At 43.5% G+C, this 15218-nt stretch overlaps 1 protein-coding gene across 1 annotated transcript in view; it reads right to left on the reverse strand.

The window, feature by feature from the left end:
• Positions 1 to 15195, reverse strand: part of LOC117468668 (electrogenic sodium bicarbonate cotransporter 4-like) — a gene marked incomplete at its 5' end in the record, with an annotated part of 25183 nt that extends 9988 nt beyond the window's left edge. The window contains 16 exon segments of the mRNA XM_034112895.1: positions 1850 to 1918; positions 2003 to 2075; positions 2321 to 2499; positions 3575 to 3736; positions 5821 to 5934; positions 6200 to 6391; positions 6491 to 6549; positions 8245 to 8335; positions 8477 to 8657; positions 8940 to 9073; positions 11298 to 11472; positions 12172 to 12254; positions 12256 to 12300; positions 14615 to 14773; positions 14850 to 14937; positions 15020 to 15195. Of these exon segments, the coding sequence (XP_033968786.1) occupies positions 1850 to 1918; positions 2003 to 2075; positions 2321 to 2499; positions 3575 to 3736; positions 5821 to 5934; positions 6200 to 6391; positions 6491 to 6549; positions 8245 to 8335; positions 8477 to 8657; positions 8940 to 9073; positions 11298 to 11472; positions 12172 to 12254; positions 12256 to 12300; positions 14615 to 14773; positions 14850 to 14937; positions 15020 to 15195 (1980 nt within the window).
• Positions 15196 to 15218: the final 23 nt, after the last annotated feature.

Consider the following 15218-nt stretch of genomic DNA (forward strand, 5'->3'; position numbering starts at 1 on the left):
GGCTTGATCCGCTCCCAGAACTACAACCATATCACATATTCATTATACAGCTTGATCCGCTCCCAGAACTACAACATATCACATATTTGTGTCATAATTATTCCACTCGGGATAGATAACGTTTTTTTCTTGAATTTGATGAACTAAACAAAATATTTCGAAGTTTCTGATAAGTAAAAAACAAAGCCGTTTGAAGATGTCCGCTTCAAATAAAGGGAATTGTTAAATTGGAACATATAAAAGTGCGAGTCTATACTGTCCAGTGTAAGTGTTTTAAGGGAATGTGTGTGTTATGAGATAGTGGCTGATAAATGAGATTAAACTCAAATATAGAGTTCTATAGGTGGCACCATTGAATTCACCTTTATTATAATCAATGCCTTTTTCCTCACTAATCCAATTATCCAGCATTCCTAGATATGTGTGTGTGTGTGTGTGTGTGTGTGTGTGTGTTTGTCTCTCTATATGTGTGTGTGTGGGTGAGTGTGTTTGTCTTTCTCTATGTGTGTGTGTGTGTGTGTGTGTGTGTGTGTGTGTGTGTGTTTGTCTCTCTATATGTGTGTGTGTGGGTGAGTGTGTTTGTCTCTCTCTATGTGTGTGTGTGTGTTTGTCTCTATGTGTGTGTGTGTGTGTGTGTTTGTCTCTCTCTATGTGTGTGTGTGTGTTTGTCTCTATGTGTGTGTGTGTGTGTGTTTGTCTCTCTCTATGTGTGTGTGTGTGTTTGTCTCTATGTGTGTGTGTGTGTGTGTGTTTGTCTCTCTCTATGTGTGTGTGTGTGTGTGTGTGTGTGTGTGTGTTTGTCTCTCTCTATGTGTGTGTGTGTTTGTCTCTATGTGTGTGTGTGTGTGTGTGTGTTTGTCTCTCTATATGTGTGTGTGTGTGTGTGTGTTTGTCTCTCTATATGTGTGTGTGTGTGTGTGTGTGTGTTTGTCTCTCTATATGTGTGTGTGTGTGGGTGAGTGTGTTTGTCTCTCTCTATGTGTGTGTGTGTGTGTGTGTGTGTGTGTGTTGTCTCTCTCTATGTGTGTGTGTGTGTGTGTGTGTGTGTGTGTGTGTGTGTCTCTCTCTCTCTCTCTCTCTCTCTCTCTCTGTGTGTGTGAGTGTGTGTGTCTATCTCTCTCTCTCTCTGTGTGTGTGTGTGTGTGTGTTTGTCTCTCTCTATGTGTGTGTGTGTGTGTGTGTGTGTGTTTGTCTCTCTCTATGTGTGTGTGTGTGTGTGCTTGTCTCTCTCTATGTGTGTGTGTGTGTGTGTGTGTGTGTTTGTCTCTCTCTATGTGTGTGTGTGTGTGTGTGTGTGTGTGTCTATCTCTCTCTCTCTCTATGTGTGTGTGTGTGTGTTTGTCTCTCTCTATGTGTGTGTGTGTGTGTGTGTGTGTGTGTTTGTCTCTCTCTATGTGTGTGTGTGTGTGTGTGTGTGTGTGTGTGTGTGTGTGTGTGTGTGTCTCTCTCTCTTATTTAGTTTATAAAATAGACAAAACATTTCTAAAATATTTTGGTTTCCGTGACATTACACAATTACACTGCAAAAATGTAAAATCTTGCCAATTATATTTGTCTAATTTCTAGTCAGAATATGTCGTTACACCTGATATACGACCTAATAACTTATCTTTACTTCAAGAAATCTCACCAAGCCATTTTGTACTTGTTCTATTGGTCACTTATTAAAAACACCTTGTTTTTATTATATATTTACTTGTTTTTGGAGCAGCATTTTCCCCAGATTGTTGTTATTATTATTTTGAAAGCTGAAATTAGATTTTGAGGGCTTGATAATTGAGTTAGTATCACTGTAAGTTTCACACATGAAGCACATGGATATACTGTATGTACATTCATCTCAATGTACCTGGATGCCGCTCAGCGAGGCCACCCCCATGTAGAGGAACACTCCGTACAGCACGGGCATGGGGATGTACTGAAACACAGAGAGCAGAGAGATATTATCTACATTATATATAACATTATCTAAAGTTCCTCGATGATGCATCCACTCACTAACCTGGAGAACAGGAGCCAGGAAGATGGAGACTCCGGTCAGGACGAAGACCAGGATCCCAGTCAGCCTCTGCTCTCTACAGACACACAAACACCGGGTAAATACTGACAGTGGGAGGATTCATATGTATATTCAATAGTAGCATGCTCTGCTGTGGTAAGCATGCACACGGGTGGAAACACTGAGTCACTTGTTTGGTCCCTTTTAGATGCGTTTTTCTTTGTGTATTGTGTGTGAAATGCATGCTGTGCTGTGTATGGTCCGTTCCAAATCTGAATGTGAAGACATCCTCTCTGAATAAACTATCTCTCAGACCCCCACCTGACCCCCAGGAACTGCGGCTGCTCTCCAGGCGCGCTGGACTCGCTCTCCATCTTCAGAGAGTCGATGTGAGCGATGGAGATCACGGTGGCCGCCACGTACCAGGGGAGACCCAGGAAGGAGCAGACTGCCATCAGGACCCCCACCCAGAACAGGTCCAGGTGGTAGCCACAGCCTTTCTGCACACAGAGGGGGGACACAGTTAGAGGAGGATATGGTGCTGATTTTCTTTGCAAAATTCTACATTAAATGCTTTTATTGTATACCTTATATGGCAAGAGTACACACATCCTTTACTCAAGTAGAAGTACTGATACTCGTGTTTAAAAATACTCTGGTGAAAGTAGAAGTACTGACTAAACTTCTTTACTCAAGTGAAAGTAAAGAGGCTTTGAAATGTACTTCAGTAAAAAGTACCCATAACTAGCAGCTGTTTTAAAGAGTACCTGACCTCCCTTTATATTAATAGAACAATAATGTCATTGTTAGCTAATGAATGTTTCCATGCTGAACAACGGCAACATGACAACGTTTTCATTGGTCCCTCTTCTTTAGAGAAGACCAGGAAATGATGGATACACGGATCGTGTTCAAATCAATAGGCACGCAATGACTCTAAATAATAATGATCACGCCACCAAACACACATTCAAACTAAAGGAACCAGCCTGTTTGGAAAATGTGAGAAGTAGAAAGTACAGGTATTTGGGTTCAACATGTAAGAAGTAGAAAGTACAGGTATTTGTGTTCAACATGTAAGAAGTAGAAAGTACAGGTATTTGTGTTCAACATGTAAGAAGTAGAAAGTACAGGTATTTGTGTTCAAAATGTAAGAAGTAGAAAGTACAGGTATTTGTGTTCAACATGTAAGAAGTAGAAAGTACAGGTATTTGTGTTCAAAGTGTAAGAAGTAGAAAGTACAGGTATTTGGGTTCAACATGTAAGAAGTAGAAAGTACAGGTATTTGTGTTCAAAATGTAAGAAGTAGAAAGTACAGGTATTTGTGTTCAAAATGTAAGAAGTAGAAAGTTCAGGTATTTGTGTTCAAAGTGTAAGAAGTAGAAAGTACAGGTATTTGGGTTCAAAGTGTAAGAAGTAGAAAGTTCAGGTATTTGGGTTCAACATGTAAGAAGTCAAAGTAAAAAGTGGTCAGAAAAATAAGTAGTGGAGTAAAGTACTGATACCAGAAACATGTACTTAAGTACGGTAACGCAGTATTTGTACTCCACTACTTCCCACCTCTGGTTTGTTTACCTTGAGCTTGTTCTCCTTCCTGTTGACGATGACGGCGCTGATCTGCTGGTCCATGAAGATGAGGATGGTGACGAGCAGAGCGGGAACTGAACTGGCTACGTACCACCACCAGGGGTTCTTTCCAAAGGGCATCACCAGCCAACCACGGTCTGGACGGGTGGGCTACACACACACACACACACACACACACACACACACACACACACACACACACACACACACACACACACACACCACACACACACACACACACACACACACACACACACACACACACACACACACACACACACACACACACACACACACACACACACACACACAGAGAGAGAGAGAGAGACACACACACACACACACATAGAGAGAGACACACACACACACACACAGAGAGAGAGAGATACACACACACACACACACACACACACACACACACACACACACACACACACACACACACACACAGAGATAGAGAGAGAGAGAGAGAGAGAGAGAGAGAGAGAGAGAGAGAGAGAGAGAGAGAGAGAGAGAGAGAGAGAGAGAGAGAGAGACACACACACACACACACAGTTATATTGTATACCTCTACATGGTGTCATGTTATGCTACATATACCTCTACTCCACCACACTTATTTAACACTTATAGTCACCATTACTGTTACATGTGTGTGTTAGCTTTGTGTATGGAAGTGCTATAAAATAAACTTGATTTGATTTACTTACGTGCACACGGAGAAAGTCAAAGCATGCAGAAGAGCAGTGTTATGTTTTAAGTCACACATGTATTTTAGAGAGGGATCAAATACCTTGAACTCGGTGGGAACGATTAGTTTGGGAGTGTCTAAGCCCATCAACATGTCCAGACCCACGAAGGACATGATGGACATGAAGATGGAAAAATCACTGATCAGCTTCCTCAGCTAGAAACAAGATGGAGGACGGAGGTGCACAAGTAGAAAAAGAAGGTGCAATGAAGACAGGAAATAAGAGAATCATTGCATAGATACATCTCGTCTGAAGACCTACTTGTTCTCCCGGGCTTTTGCAGACCACGTATCAGTCTGTTTTCTGAATAGGGGTTTTCTATTTTGTTGTGTTTTAAAATGTTTAACATCTTGTATGAGAGGGTTTTCAGTCTGTGGCTATACGTATGGTTTCAGTCTCTCGTGCTTTTACATGAGTTTCTTTCTGTTCGGTTTTGTCCAAATGTTTTTATGCTGCTTCGGTCAACTCTCTCTTTTAAATGTGCTATATAAATCAAATTGGATTGGATTCAAAATCATTGGTTAGAAAAGCACAGAAAACGACGTCTTTTGGGACAGAAACAGGTTTGGAAAAGGTGATGAAGAGGTGTTTTTAGGGGGGGGGGAGAGGGTGTTTTGGGGGGGGAGGAGAGGGTGTTTTTGGGGGGGAGGAGAGGGTGTTTTGGGGGGAAGAGAGGGTGTTTTGGGGGGGAGGAGAGAGTGTTTTTTGGGGGGGGGAGAGAGTGGTTTTTGGGGGGGGGAGAGGTTGTTTTGGGGCGGTGGGAGAGGGTGTTGTGGGGGGGGGAGGAAGAGGGTGTTGTGGGGGGGAGGGGTTTTTGGGGGGGGGAGGAGAGGGGGGTTTTGGGGGGGGGGGGGGGGGGTTGTTGGGGGGGGAAGAGGGTGTTTATGGGGGGGAGGGTGTTTGGGGGGGGGGGGAGAGGGTTTGTTTTGGGGGGAGAGGGTGTTATGGGGGGAGGAGAGGGTGTTTATGGGGGGGAGGGTGTTTTTTTGGGGGGGGAGAGGGTGTTTTGGGGGGGGGGAGCGGGTGTGTTGGGGGGGGGAGAGGGTGTTTGGGGGGAGGAGAGGGTGTTTTGGGGGGGGGGAGAGGGTGTTTTGTGGGGGGAGGAGAGGGGGGGGGGGGGGGGGGGGGGGGTGTTGGGGGGGGGGAGGGGGGGGTTTGGGGGGGGGGAGGGGAGGGTGTGGGGGGGGAGAGGGTGGGTTGGGGGGAGGAGAGGAGTGTTTTGGGGGGCCGTGGCGAGGGTGTTTTGGGGGGGAGAGGTGTGTTTTTGGGAGGGGGGACGGAGAGGAGAGGGTGTTTGGGGGGGGGAGGGTTTGTTTTGTCGGGGAGAGGTGTTTTTGGGGGGAGGAGAGGGTGTTTTGGGGGGGGGAGAGGGTGTTTTGGGGGGGGGGAGAGGGTGTTTTTGGGGGGGGGGAGAGGGTGTTTTGGGGGGGAGGAGAGGGTGTTTTGGGGGGAGGAGAGGGTGTTTGGGGGGGAGGAGAGGACCTTTATCTCGGTGGGAACGTGCAGTTTGGGGGTGTCGAGCCCCATCAGGTGATCCAGACCACAGAACACCAGGATGGAGATGATGATGGAGAAATCACTGAGGAAGGAGCGCAGCTGGAGGACATGCAGGGAGAGAGAGAGGGGGGGGGGGGGGGAGAGAGGGGGAGAGAGGGGGAGAGGGGTAAAAGCTACATGTTTTTAAATAAAGATGCACAAACTGGGGTTAGGGTCCCTTCTCCTCGTCCTTTGACTTCGACTCCTTCAAAGCTCTCATAAATATCTATATGTGTTCCTGAGAGAGGGGCTTTCCCCCTGCAGCTGGACTGAAGGTATGAAAGACACGGTGCAGGGTTTTCTCAGGTGAGTTTTGGTTTCTTACCGTTGTGGGGAAGTAGCGGCTGAACTTGAACTTCTTGAGAGAGACGGTCATGGAGTACGTGCCGAAGAAGAGGATGAAGGACATCAGAGCCAGATCAGGGACGTATTTACAGGAGTTCCCCACCAGCACACCTCCGTACTTCACACACTCCTTCTTACTCAGCTGACTCCAGTCCATGTCCGTCATGTTGAACTGAGGAAGACGAGGAGGAGGAGGAAGAGGGGGAATTTAGGTATTTATCCTTTTTACTATTCTTATTATAATTGAAAAACATGGTCTTCTGTCACTCACCAGCATCGTCATGTTGTCATCAGCGAGCGGAGCTGAGGTGTTAAAGCCCAGAGCAGAAGCTGAGGAGAACAATCACAAACCCATGAATGATGACAGGAAACGACCAGCTCGGTATTAACCAGAATGATATGAACGAACACTCAAAGAGATCAGCCATGACATCAAGTCACTAAAAGCACGGTACTCACTTTTCCAGACAGCATCCAAACAATGAGGCAGAAACACACAGAAGATACACACATCATTCAGAGTTCATGAAGATCATTTTGACAGGCTGCAGCGATGTGAAGAAATGACTCAACACCTTCAAAGACACATTTCTGGAATCTCTTGGAAGCTTTCCCTTCAAAAGTGAAGCCAGAAGACATTGACATGCACACTAAACAGAGCGTTATGATGAGTGTGCTATAATTAGAGCTCCTTGCTACAATGCTTAGACTGCTCAAATACATGTTTTAGGACCATTTCAGGAACACTGACAGACTGGTTTGAAGGTGTTTTATAAGGTGTGAATGTTTCTATACAACACAGGAACTCTCCTGAACTCTCTGTGTTTGTACAATATACTTCCACATGTCCATCAGGGTTCATTTTGGCAGCTATTTTAGATTTAGTCTTTAGACAAAAATGGTTATTAGTTTTAGTCCTTTCTATCCTTCATAGTTGTCGCGTTCACACCAGCCTTGTATAGTCGGGTTGAATCGAACCCTGGTGCGTTTACCCGCTCGGTGCGGTTCGTTTGGGTCGGTGTGAACGCAGTCTGAGACCTCTGAAGTGAACTAAACAACCGGACTCTGGTCCGCCTAAAAGAGGTGGTCTCGGACCGCTTGCAAGTGAACTCTGGAGCGGTTCATCGCTGGTGTGAACGCAGTCCGCACCAAAACACAGGAAGAGCAGTATTTACGAGTCACAAGAACGCTGATGTCTTCAAAAATCTTTAGCGAAAGACATCCGCGGTTGTTTAGTTAAAGAGTGAAGCAGAATTTAGTGTTGATCATCTCATTATATGTTATAATGTTTTTCAACGCACGTTGTCTGATTATATAATCATACGGCCCGTCCGCTAGAGTCTGTTGATCTCCAGATGAACAGCAGCATGAGAATAACCTGCCGATGCTCCATGGCGGAGGCTCCGGTAGAATTTCCGGGATTTGCGTTTTTACCCCCTTAATGTCTGACCAATGGTTGAACAGCATTTCCGTGCACATGACTTGTGTTTAAAGTTTATAGTCTGTTTGAGTTTTGCCCGTGTGAACGCAAACCGAACCTTCTGAAAACTGACTATTAGGTGTGAATGCGACCTTAGTCGACGACAACTCAAACGTCTTAGTCCAGTTTTAGTCGATGAAAAATCATTACATTTTAGTCAAAATGTTTTCTCTCTTTAAACCAATTCAGTTGGGCAAATATCTGAAATTTAAATTTAAAGGTGACGGTATCAAGTGTTGAAATTCGTAAAGCCACATTTCACTCTCTACTTGTGTAATAGAGTGACGTGTGCAGATTCCCAACTAATTCAACCAATGACAGGGATGCATTTTGACGGACAATTGGGGGAAAATATCCTGAATTTTGAATGTCCGATAGTCCACCATTAACACCTTAGTCCCGTCTCGTCAACGAAAACCAAATATACATCTCGTCATAGTTTTCGTTGAACACTGGTGTCCATTATGTCCGTTATGTCCGTTATGTTCATTATGTGAGGGAAAGGTGGTTATCTCCCTGCATTTCTATGATCGATGAGGACTCACCCTGGTCTGGAGGAACACAGTCACACTTATAGGAGGTGACGAGGTCGGGTTTGAAGCCTCTGTTGATTGGATAATACTTCCAGGCTCCTATCTGTGAAAACAAAACGTTTTTTTCATCATATCTTCTGACGCTGCGTGAGTTCCCCGACACACCGGGGACACATGTTGAAGTATAAAAGACATCACAAAGTGCATTTTGCATGATAGGAGAGCTTTAACACTCAACACCTACCATCTTCTTGATGGCGTCGGAGATGAAGATGAAGGAGATGAGGCTGGAGAAGCCCTCCTCGGTGAAGCGCGTCATGTATTTGATGATGTAGCTGGCGTCAGTGATCACCAGCAGGAAGCACTGCAGGCAGGAGTGGAGCCCGATCCAGAGGCGCAGCTCCATGTAGTCGATGCCGTTACTCCTGCAGAGCGGAGGTTAAGAACAACTCTGTCCATTCATCAGTTATCAGTTTCTCTTTCTCTTCCACAACGAGCTTCCTCCACCTCACATCTGCTTTATTCTACTCTACACACACATCTGCTTTATTCTACACACACACACATCTGCTTTATTCTACTCTACACACACATCTGGTTTATTCTACACACACACACATCTGCTTTATTCTACTCTACACACACATCTGCTTTATTCTACACACACACATCTGCTTTATTCTCCTCAACACATTTTTTGTACGTACTTGCTGAACTCGTAGAGTAGTTTCTCGAAGATGAGGATGGGTCCGGTGGAGCTGAGGATGATGAGCGGCTGTCCGCTGAAGAGACAAAACACGGTTCCTGCTAACGCTGTGCCGATGAAGCTCTCCATCACCCCCTGTGGAGAGACACAGAGATTCAACATTCAAAGGTCTTGTCGTCATATGCACAAAGCTACAGTGTAGAAAGGACAATGACATGTAAACCTACCCAAATGAACCTGTTTCTGTACTTATGTATATATGTTCATTTTAATTCATTTCTTATTTTAAAGTTACTTAACAGTATATCATTGTATTTGCATTTGTATCTTTGATTTTGTCTGTAATTGTATTGATCTCTCATCTGTGTGAATCTGACCCCGTGTTATGACCCTCCCTCAGAAGCCCTTATTAACACATGCTGTATATCAGTACTGTACATGTGACCTGCTCCATCGAAATCAGTCGCATTGATCTGAAGACACATTTAGAGTTGTATACACTGTTGGAAAGAGGAGATTCATAGCTTTCTAATGATATCAGGATTGTTGTTGTTCTCCAAATATTAAGCAAAATATGTCACATGATATAATGACTGTCACCGAGTCATCATGTTGAGAAAAAGGCCTTTAAAGTTTCCTCTTCTCTGGAATCCATCGATCTGATTGGTTATTAGCAAATGATCAAAATACTACGGAGGGAAGATATTTTCGTTTGGAGTACTGGTCTGGGGGAAGCTCGCGAGTGTGTGTGTGTGTGTGTGTGTGTGTGTGTGTGTGTGTGTGTGTGTGTATACGTGTGTGTGTGTGTGTATACGTGTGTGTGTGTGTTTGTGTAATTTTGCGTTTGTGTGTATTGTGTTTGTTTCCCGGGGAAAACCCTCACAAGAAACACCGGCTGTTGTTACGCCTGCTGTGACGTCAAGTTACTCCGTTCTCCGCTTGTAATTATGTCTACAAGCTTCAAAGTTGTATTTATCATCTGGATTTGCCGAAACAAGTTTAATATTCTGAAAGCCAAGACTTTGTTTATTTGAAATCAGATGAAAACAAACTGTAACGGGCCCTGCCGTGTTATCTATGATTACTATACGCCTTACATTCATAATGTCAGCCGGAGGGAGGGGGGGCGGCGCTGAGGAACAGCAGAGTGCGAGCGAGAGGTGCCTTCTTCCCTTTACAAGCTTCACACATGTATTTATCGTGTGATTTTGGAAATAAAAGTTTCATATTCTGAAAGCCAAGACTTTGTTTATTTAAAATCAAACAAAACACCCGAACCCCGAAAAAATATTTTTTTTACGCAAATCCACGTTTATTTTGAAATGAGCCGTTGCGACTTCCGACTGATTTCAATCACACATTTGCTCTAACAGATAGAGGACCTGGTAGTTGTCGGTGGCGTCCCCCAGCAGCCCTTTTTAAACATGTTGTATATCAGTATTGTATCTTTGATTTGCTCTCAGACATAAGTAAGGGGTAATGTGCAGCGAGGCGGTCATTATGGGGAACAGAACACCCGACAGGCTGATCAGGGATCCCGACACAAGTCGCTGCACATTACACGGCCAGATACGAAACAAACTAACGACTCCACTCCCAATATTAATTGAAATGATTTTATTGACCTAAAAATGATCGTATTTCTTCCGCTAAGAAAAAAAAAACTCCGTTCCACGGCGCACCAACGGCTGGAACTGCGACAACAACAACTTCACGGCAGCACTGTCCAACTCAGTTCACAGTTTCTGATCCACTGACAAGTCCTTAAACTCTGCAGAGCTCATACCGTGTTTACTTCCTCTCTGTCTTCTTCTGGGGATTCCATCTGACGTCCAACACTCGGTCTTTTACCCTCTTTTCCTTTCTCTTTCTTGATCCTCGAAGAAGAATAGTCCGTTGTTACTGTTTGAACTACGTAGCAACGGCAGGAACTGCTTCGATAGCGTTTTTGCGGACCTTTTTGATTACAGATTTGAAAACATCGTTGCTTGCTTTAAAAGTAGCATAATTCATTATGTCAAAGCTTGGGAAGTATCTAAATATCCCTGCCCTAATGCCAAAGGAACTGCACACTGAATATGTGTCGCCGTTTGATGTCTATGTCTGGACCGCTGCGTAAAAAGCAGGGTTTCTGCCCGTTACTTCTCCGCTGTTTTCTTGTCCCTCTTGTCTTGTCGGCCAAACTGTATACAGTTCAATCGACCGGACTTCTTTGTGCAGATGTGAGCGTCCTTAACAACGGTTAATAAGTCCTTGGCAGTGGTCTGTCTGTTCTGGATTAACAACGTGTCACGTGTTCTGAATTGACCAATCAGAATCGAGTATTCAACTGAGCCATGTAATAAAGACAGATAGAGACCTGGTAGTTGTCGGTGGCGTCCCCCAGCAGCCCCCCGAAGGTGATGGCGTTGGTGATGCAGCCCAGGTAGATGAAGAGCACGGCGGAGATGGACTGGATGTGGAAACCATCGTAGATATCACTGCAGACCCACGGTATCTTCCTCTTGATGTCCAGCCACAAGCCCCCACAAAACCTGCAGGAACGAGGTTAAACACAGCGTGAGGAGGACATTCAAGTATTGCATTATAGTGTCTGAACACACTTCTGCTTCTGTGACGAAAGGATTACCCAAACTGGGATCAATAAAGTACTAATATATCTATCCATCTATCCATCCATCCATCCATCCATCCATCCATCTATCTATCTATCCATCCATCTATCTATCTATCTATCTATCTATCTATCTATCTATCTATCTATCTACCTATCTATCTATCTATCTATCTATCTATCTATCTATCTATCTATCTATCTATCTATCTATCTATCTATCTATCTATCTATCTATCTATCTATCAAAATTACACAGTTATATCACATTTCATTTAGCTGTCGCTTTTACAAAGAGTGCAGTATCTGTTTTAAATCTGCACAGCTTTACTATAAAATGTTTATAATTTCTACTCAATCTTTTGCACATTTTTCAATTTTCTTGTAGTTTTTTTAATTGCTTTTAGCTCTATATGTATATTTTCTAACTTAATTCCTCTTTCTGTGTTTATATATGCAGTAAGTAAAATAACGTTATTAATTCAATTGTATCTTCACAGATTTGAAGGCAGATGTGTTGCCTTCCTGCAGTCCTGACATCAGTGGGTTATCTAACTGTATATACATATATATTTCTATATATACATGTAACTGTAACGTATGATATATCTGTGTTTACCTCCCGGTGAACTGCAGCTCCTCTCCCAGTTCATGAGGAACAGGAAACTCCTCGTCTTCCCCCCCCGCCCCCCCCCCCCCCCCGCCCCGAGCCGTTCATCTGACCCAGCTCGTTCAGGTTCAGCACCGACTTCCTGTGAGAGACAGAAGAGAGGCATTTAATACAATATCTGTTGGAAAGTATCCCGGACTCGTGGTTATTACAAATGCATATGAAAAGGGTCATGGTGATGAATATCTGGGACCTTTTATTAATAACTACAGCTTTAATATGTATATATGACTCAAATATGTATATTTTCATTTAATTAATTTCTTATTTTAACAGTTACCTACCTGTATATCATTCTGTCCTGTTTTTCATTCTCACCCTGTTGCTGTTAAACTACTGAATTTCCCCACGGGATTAATAAAGGTCCATCTTATCTTATCTTATATATACATCTATATATTACAAGTTTTATGGTCTTTTTGTAACAGGTAAATGTGAATTCCTTTGCTCTGATTGCATACAAAGAAGTGCTATGATGCTAAATGTAATTGCAAACCCATCAAATGTTTTAACTATGAAGGATTGCCTAATATTAGATTTAAATAAATTGCAATATAGTGAAATATATTGCTTTTTTATTTATCAGTAATCACTATATTTTTGCCAATACGAAGCCTTGTGCACTTCCTGAAACAGCAGACGGACACATTTACAGATAAGTGGTACATTTAGCAGCTAATGAGGTGGTGGAGACCAAAACCAGAGCTAAAAGAGACACAATATTAGACACAAACACAAATACTCCGAGTGAATTTGCTTTTTTACAATTTTTATAATCGACTTTTAGGAAAACAGTCAAATATAAAAACAATTTTGACGTTTTTTTTGGTGGAATTCTATCAGAGCGGTGTTATCCAACATGGAGGAGACCAAACACGGAGCTAAAAGAGACACAATATGAGACACAAACACAATATTCCTCGTGAATTAGCTTTTCTTAAAGCCCGCGTCACACTGTCCCGAAATGTACACCAGATGGACACACGATAAATGTTCAAATTCGGCTCTGATCGTAACGACATTGGGCCGTTCGTGAGGGCATCTTAAGCCATCGTATGACCGCCGGTGGAGTTCCTCGGGCTCCGGCAGCAACTTCGTGAGCGGTGGCAAAATCTTTGGCATGCCAACAAATTGCCGAAGGACCTTTTGAAGGTTCATTTTCGTGTTGAATTCGTTTGTCCATTTTGCCCTTCGTAAGGCCATCGTGAGGGCATCTTATCAAATCGTGTCATCTTCGTGTGATCATCGGTGCCATCGGGCATTTTTCGCCTCACGAAGACAATACGAAGGAAACAAGAAGCTGCCCGATTGTCTTAGGAAGGCAACACGACTACGTGAAGCCCTCGCAATGCCGTCGTGTAGCCATCGTGTTATAGTACAACTTGTGTTCTGTGAAACTGAAAAGGATATTACTTTGCTTTTGTTACGTTCGTTGCAGTTGTATGTCTTAAATGTAATTTAGGTTAACTTCCTGTTTTATTTAGATGCTTTTATTTTGAAGGCGAGTTTACGCTGTTGACAGGAAGTTGTTGTTGCTATGGAAACAACATGACGGAGTGTGTGTGGTTCGGGTGCCATCGTGTGGCCTTCTGTAGGCATCGTACTTGCTTCGGCTCTCGACCAAGTTCGGGGCCATCTTCGTGCGAAATTCACAATTCCATATTCGTGTGTCCGCCTGGTGTCGATGTCGGGACAGTGTGACGCAAGCTTTACTATTTTCATAATCTTATTTTAGAAAAACGGTCGTGTATTTAAAAAAAGTTGACTGTTTTTTTTGTGCAATTCCATCAGAGCGGTGTTATCCAACATAAACTGAGCTGGAGGAGAGAACATATTAGACAAATACTCCTCGTGAATCACCCTGTTTCTCTGTAACTGCTGGATGTGGATCATAGACAGCTGTTTTGCTAATAAGCTCAACATGTCAGTCAAAATCAGTTATCACACTTTTAATTATGATCACGTGTCCTTAAATGTACTTTGTGGCTGCTTGTCGCCATTTAATTTGAGCTTTCTCAATAAATAACTTTTAATTTACCAACACCAACTGGTTCGATGTTACTTTCCCTTTTCCCCGAGCTGGGACGTAACAATTATTTCAATGATTATATGAACATTTGACGCGACAAATACGTGTGTCGTGTCAAACTATCATATCATAATTTAAAACATGTAGTCTTATCCTCTGATTGCCTTTTACTGTTAACTAGTATTTTTTGAACTTCTCTATCCTCTGAGGATGAAGCTGCTCTGTTCCTACATTTGAGATCCATTTCACTTGTATATTGACTTTCTTTATTACTTTATTAAATATAACAAAAGACAAACATTGTCCATGAAGCATTTATCAGTTTCTCTGAAGAGTTTCCTCCACACGTGTCCTTGAAGCTACTCGCCTCATCTCCGCCGAGGGAACCTTCTTAGGAGGCTCGATGCGTATCTTTGGGTCCCATTCCCCCGGAGGCAGCACGATCACCTCGTCCAGAAACTCGTCCACTCCGGCTATCAGGTCCTCTCGGTCCCTGGCTTTGTACGCCACATCGCTGAACAGCTGACAGGGAAAGAAGATATCAAATGTAATGTGTGTGAGTGTTGTTTATCAGATAAAGACAGGGCTAGTTACTCACATCGTCCGTCATTAGCGTAGCGATCGCTCGGCCTATCTCGTTGTAAGCCTTGGTTTTGCCGTGAGGGCCCAGCAGGATGAAGAGGAACCTGTGAGAAGAGAAGATTGAGAGGTGATTAATAAATGCAATAACACACACTCTTAGGAGAGATTTCAAGAAAGGACACACACCTGGTGGGCACAGGGACCTCAGTGAGGCCTCCCAGAGTCGTAGCCTGAGCCAAACGGACGAAGGACACGAAGGGTTTGTCCAGAAAGTCCACCTCACCCACCAGGACATTTGAAGCTTCGGCATCACGAGGAATCTTCTTCATGAACTTGTTCTTCAGCTGGAGGAAGGAGGGAGGAAAGGAAAGAGGGAGGAAAGGAG

The sequence above is a fragment of the Trematomus bernacchii genome, unplaced genomic scaffold (assembly GCF_902827165.1).
Source record: "Trematomus bernacchii unplaced genomic scaffold, fTreBer1.1, whole genome shotgun sequence".
NCBI classification, from domain to species: Eukaryota; Metazoa; Chordata; class Actinopteri; order Perciformes; family Nototheniidae; genus Trematomus; species Trematomus bernacchii.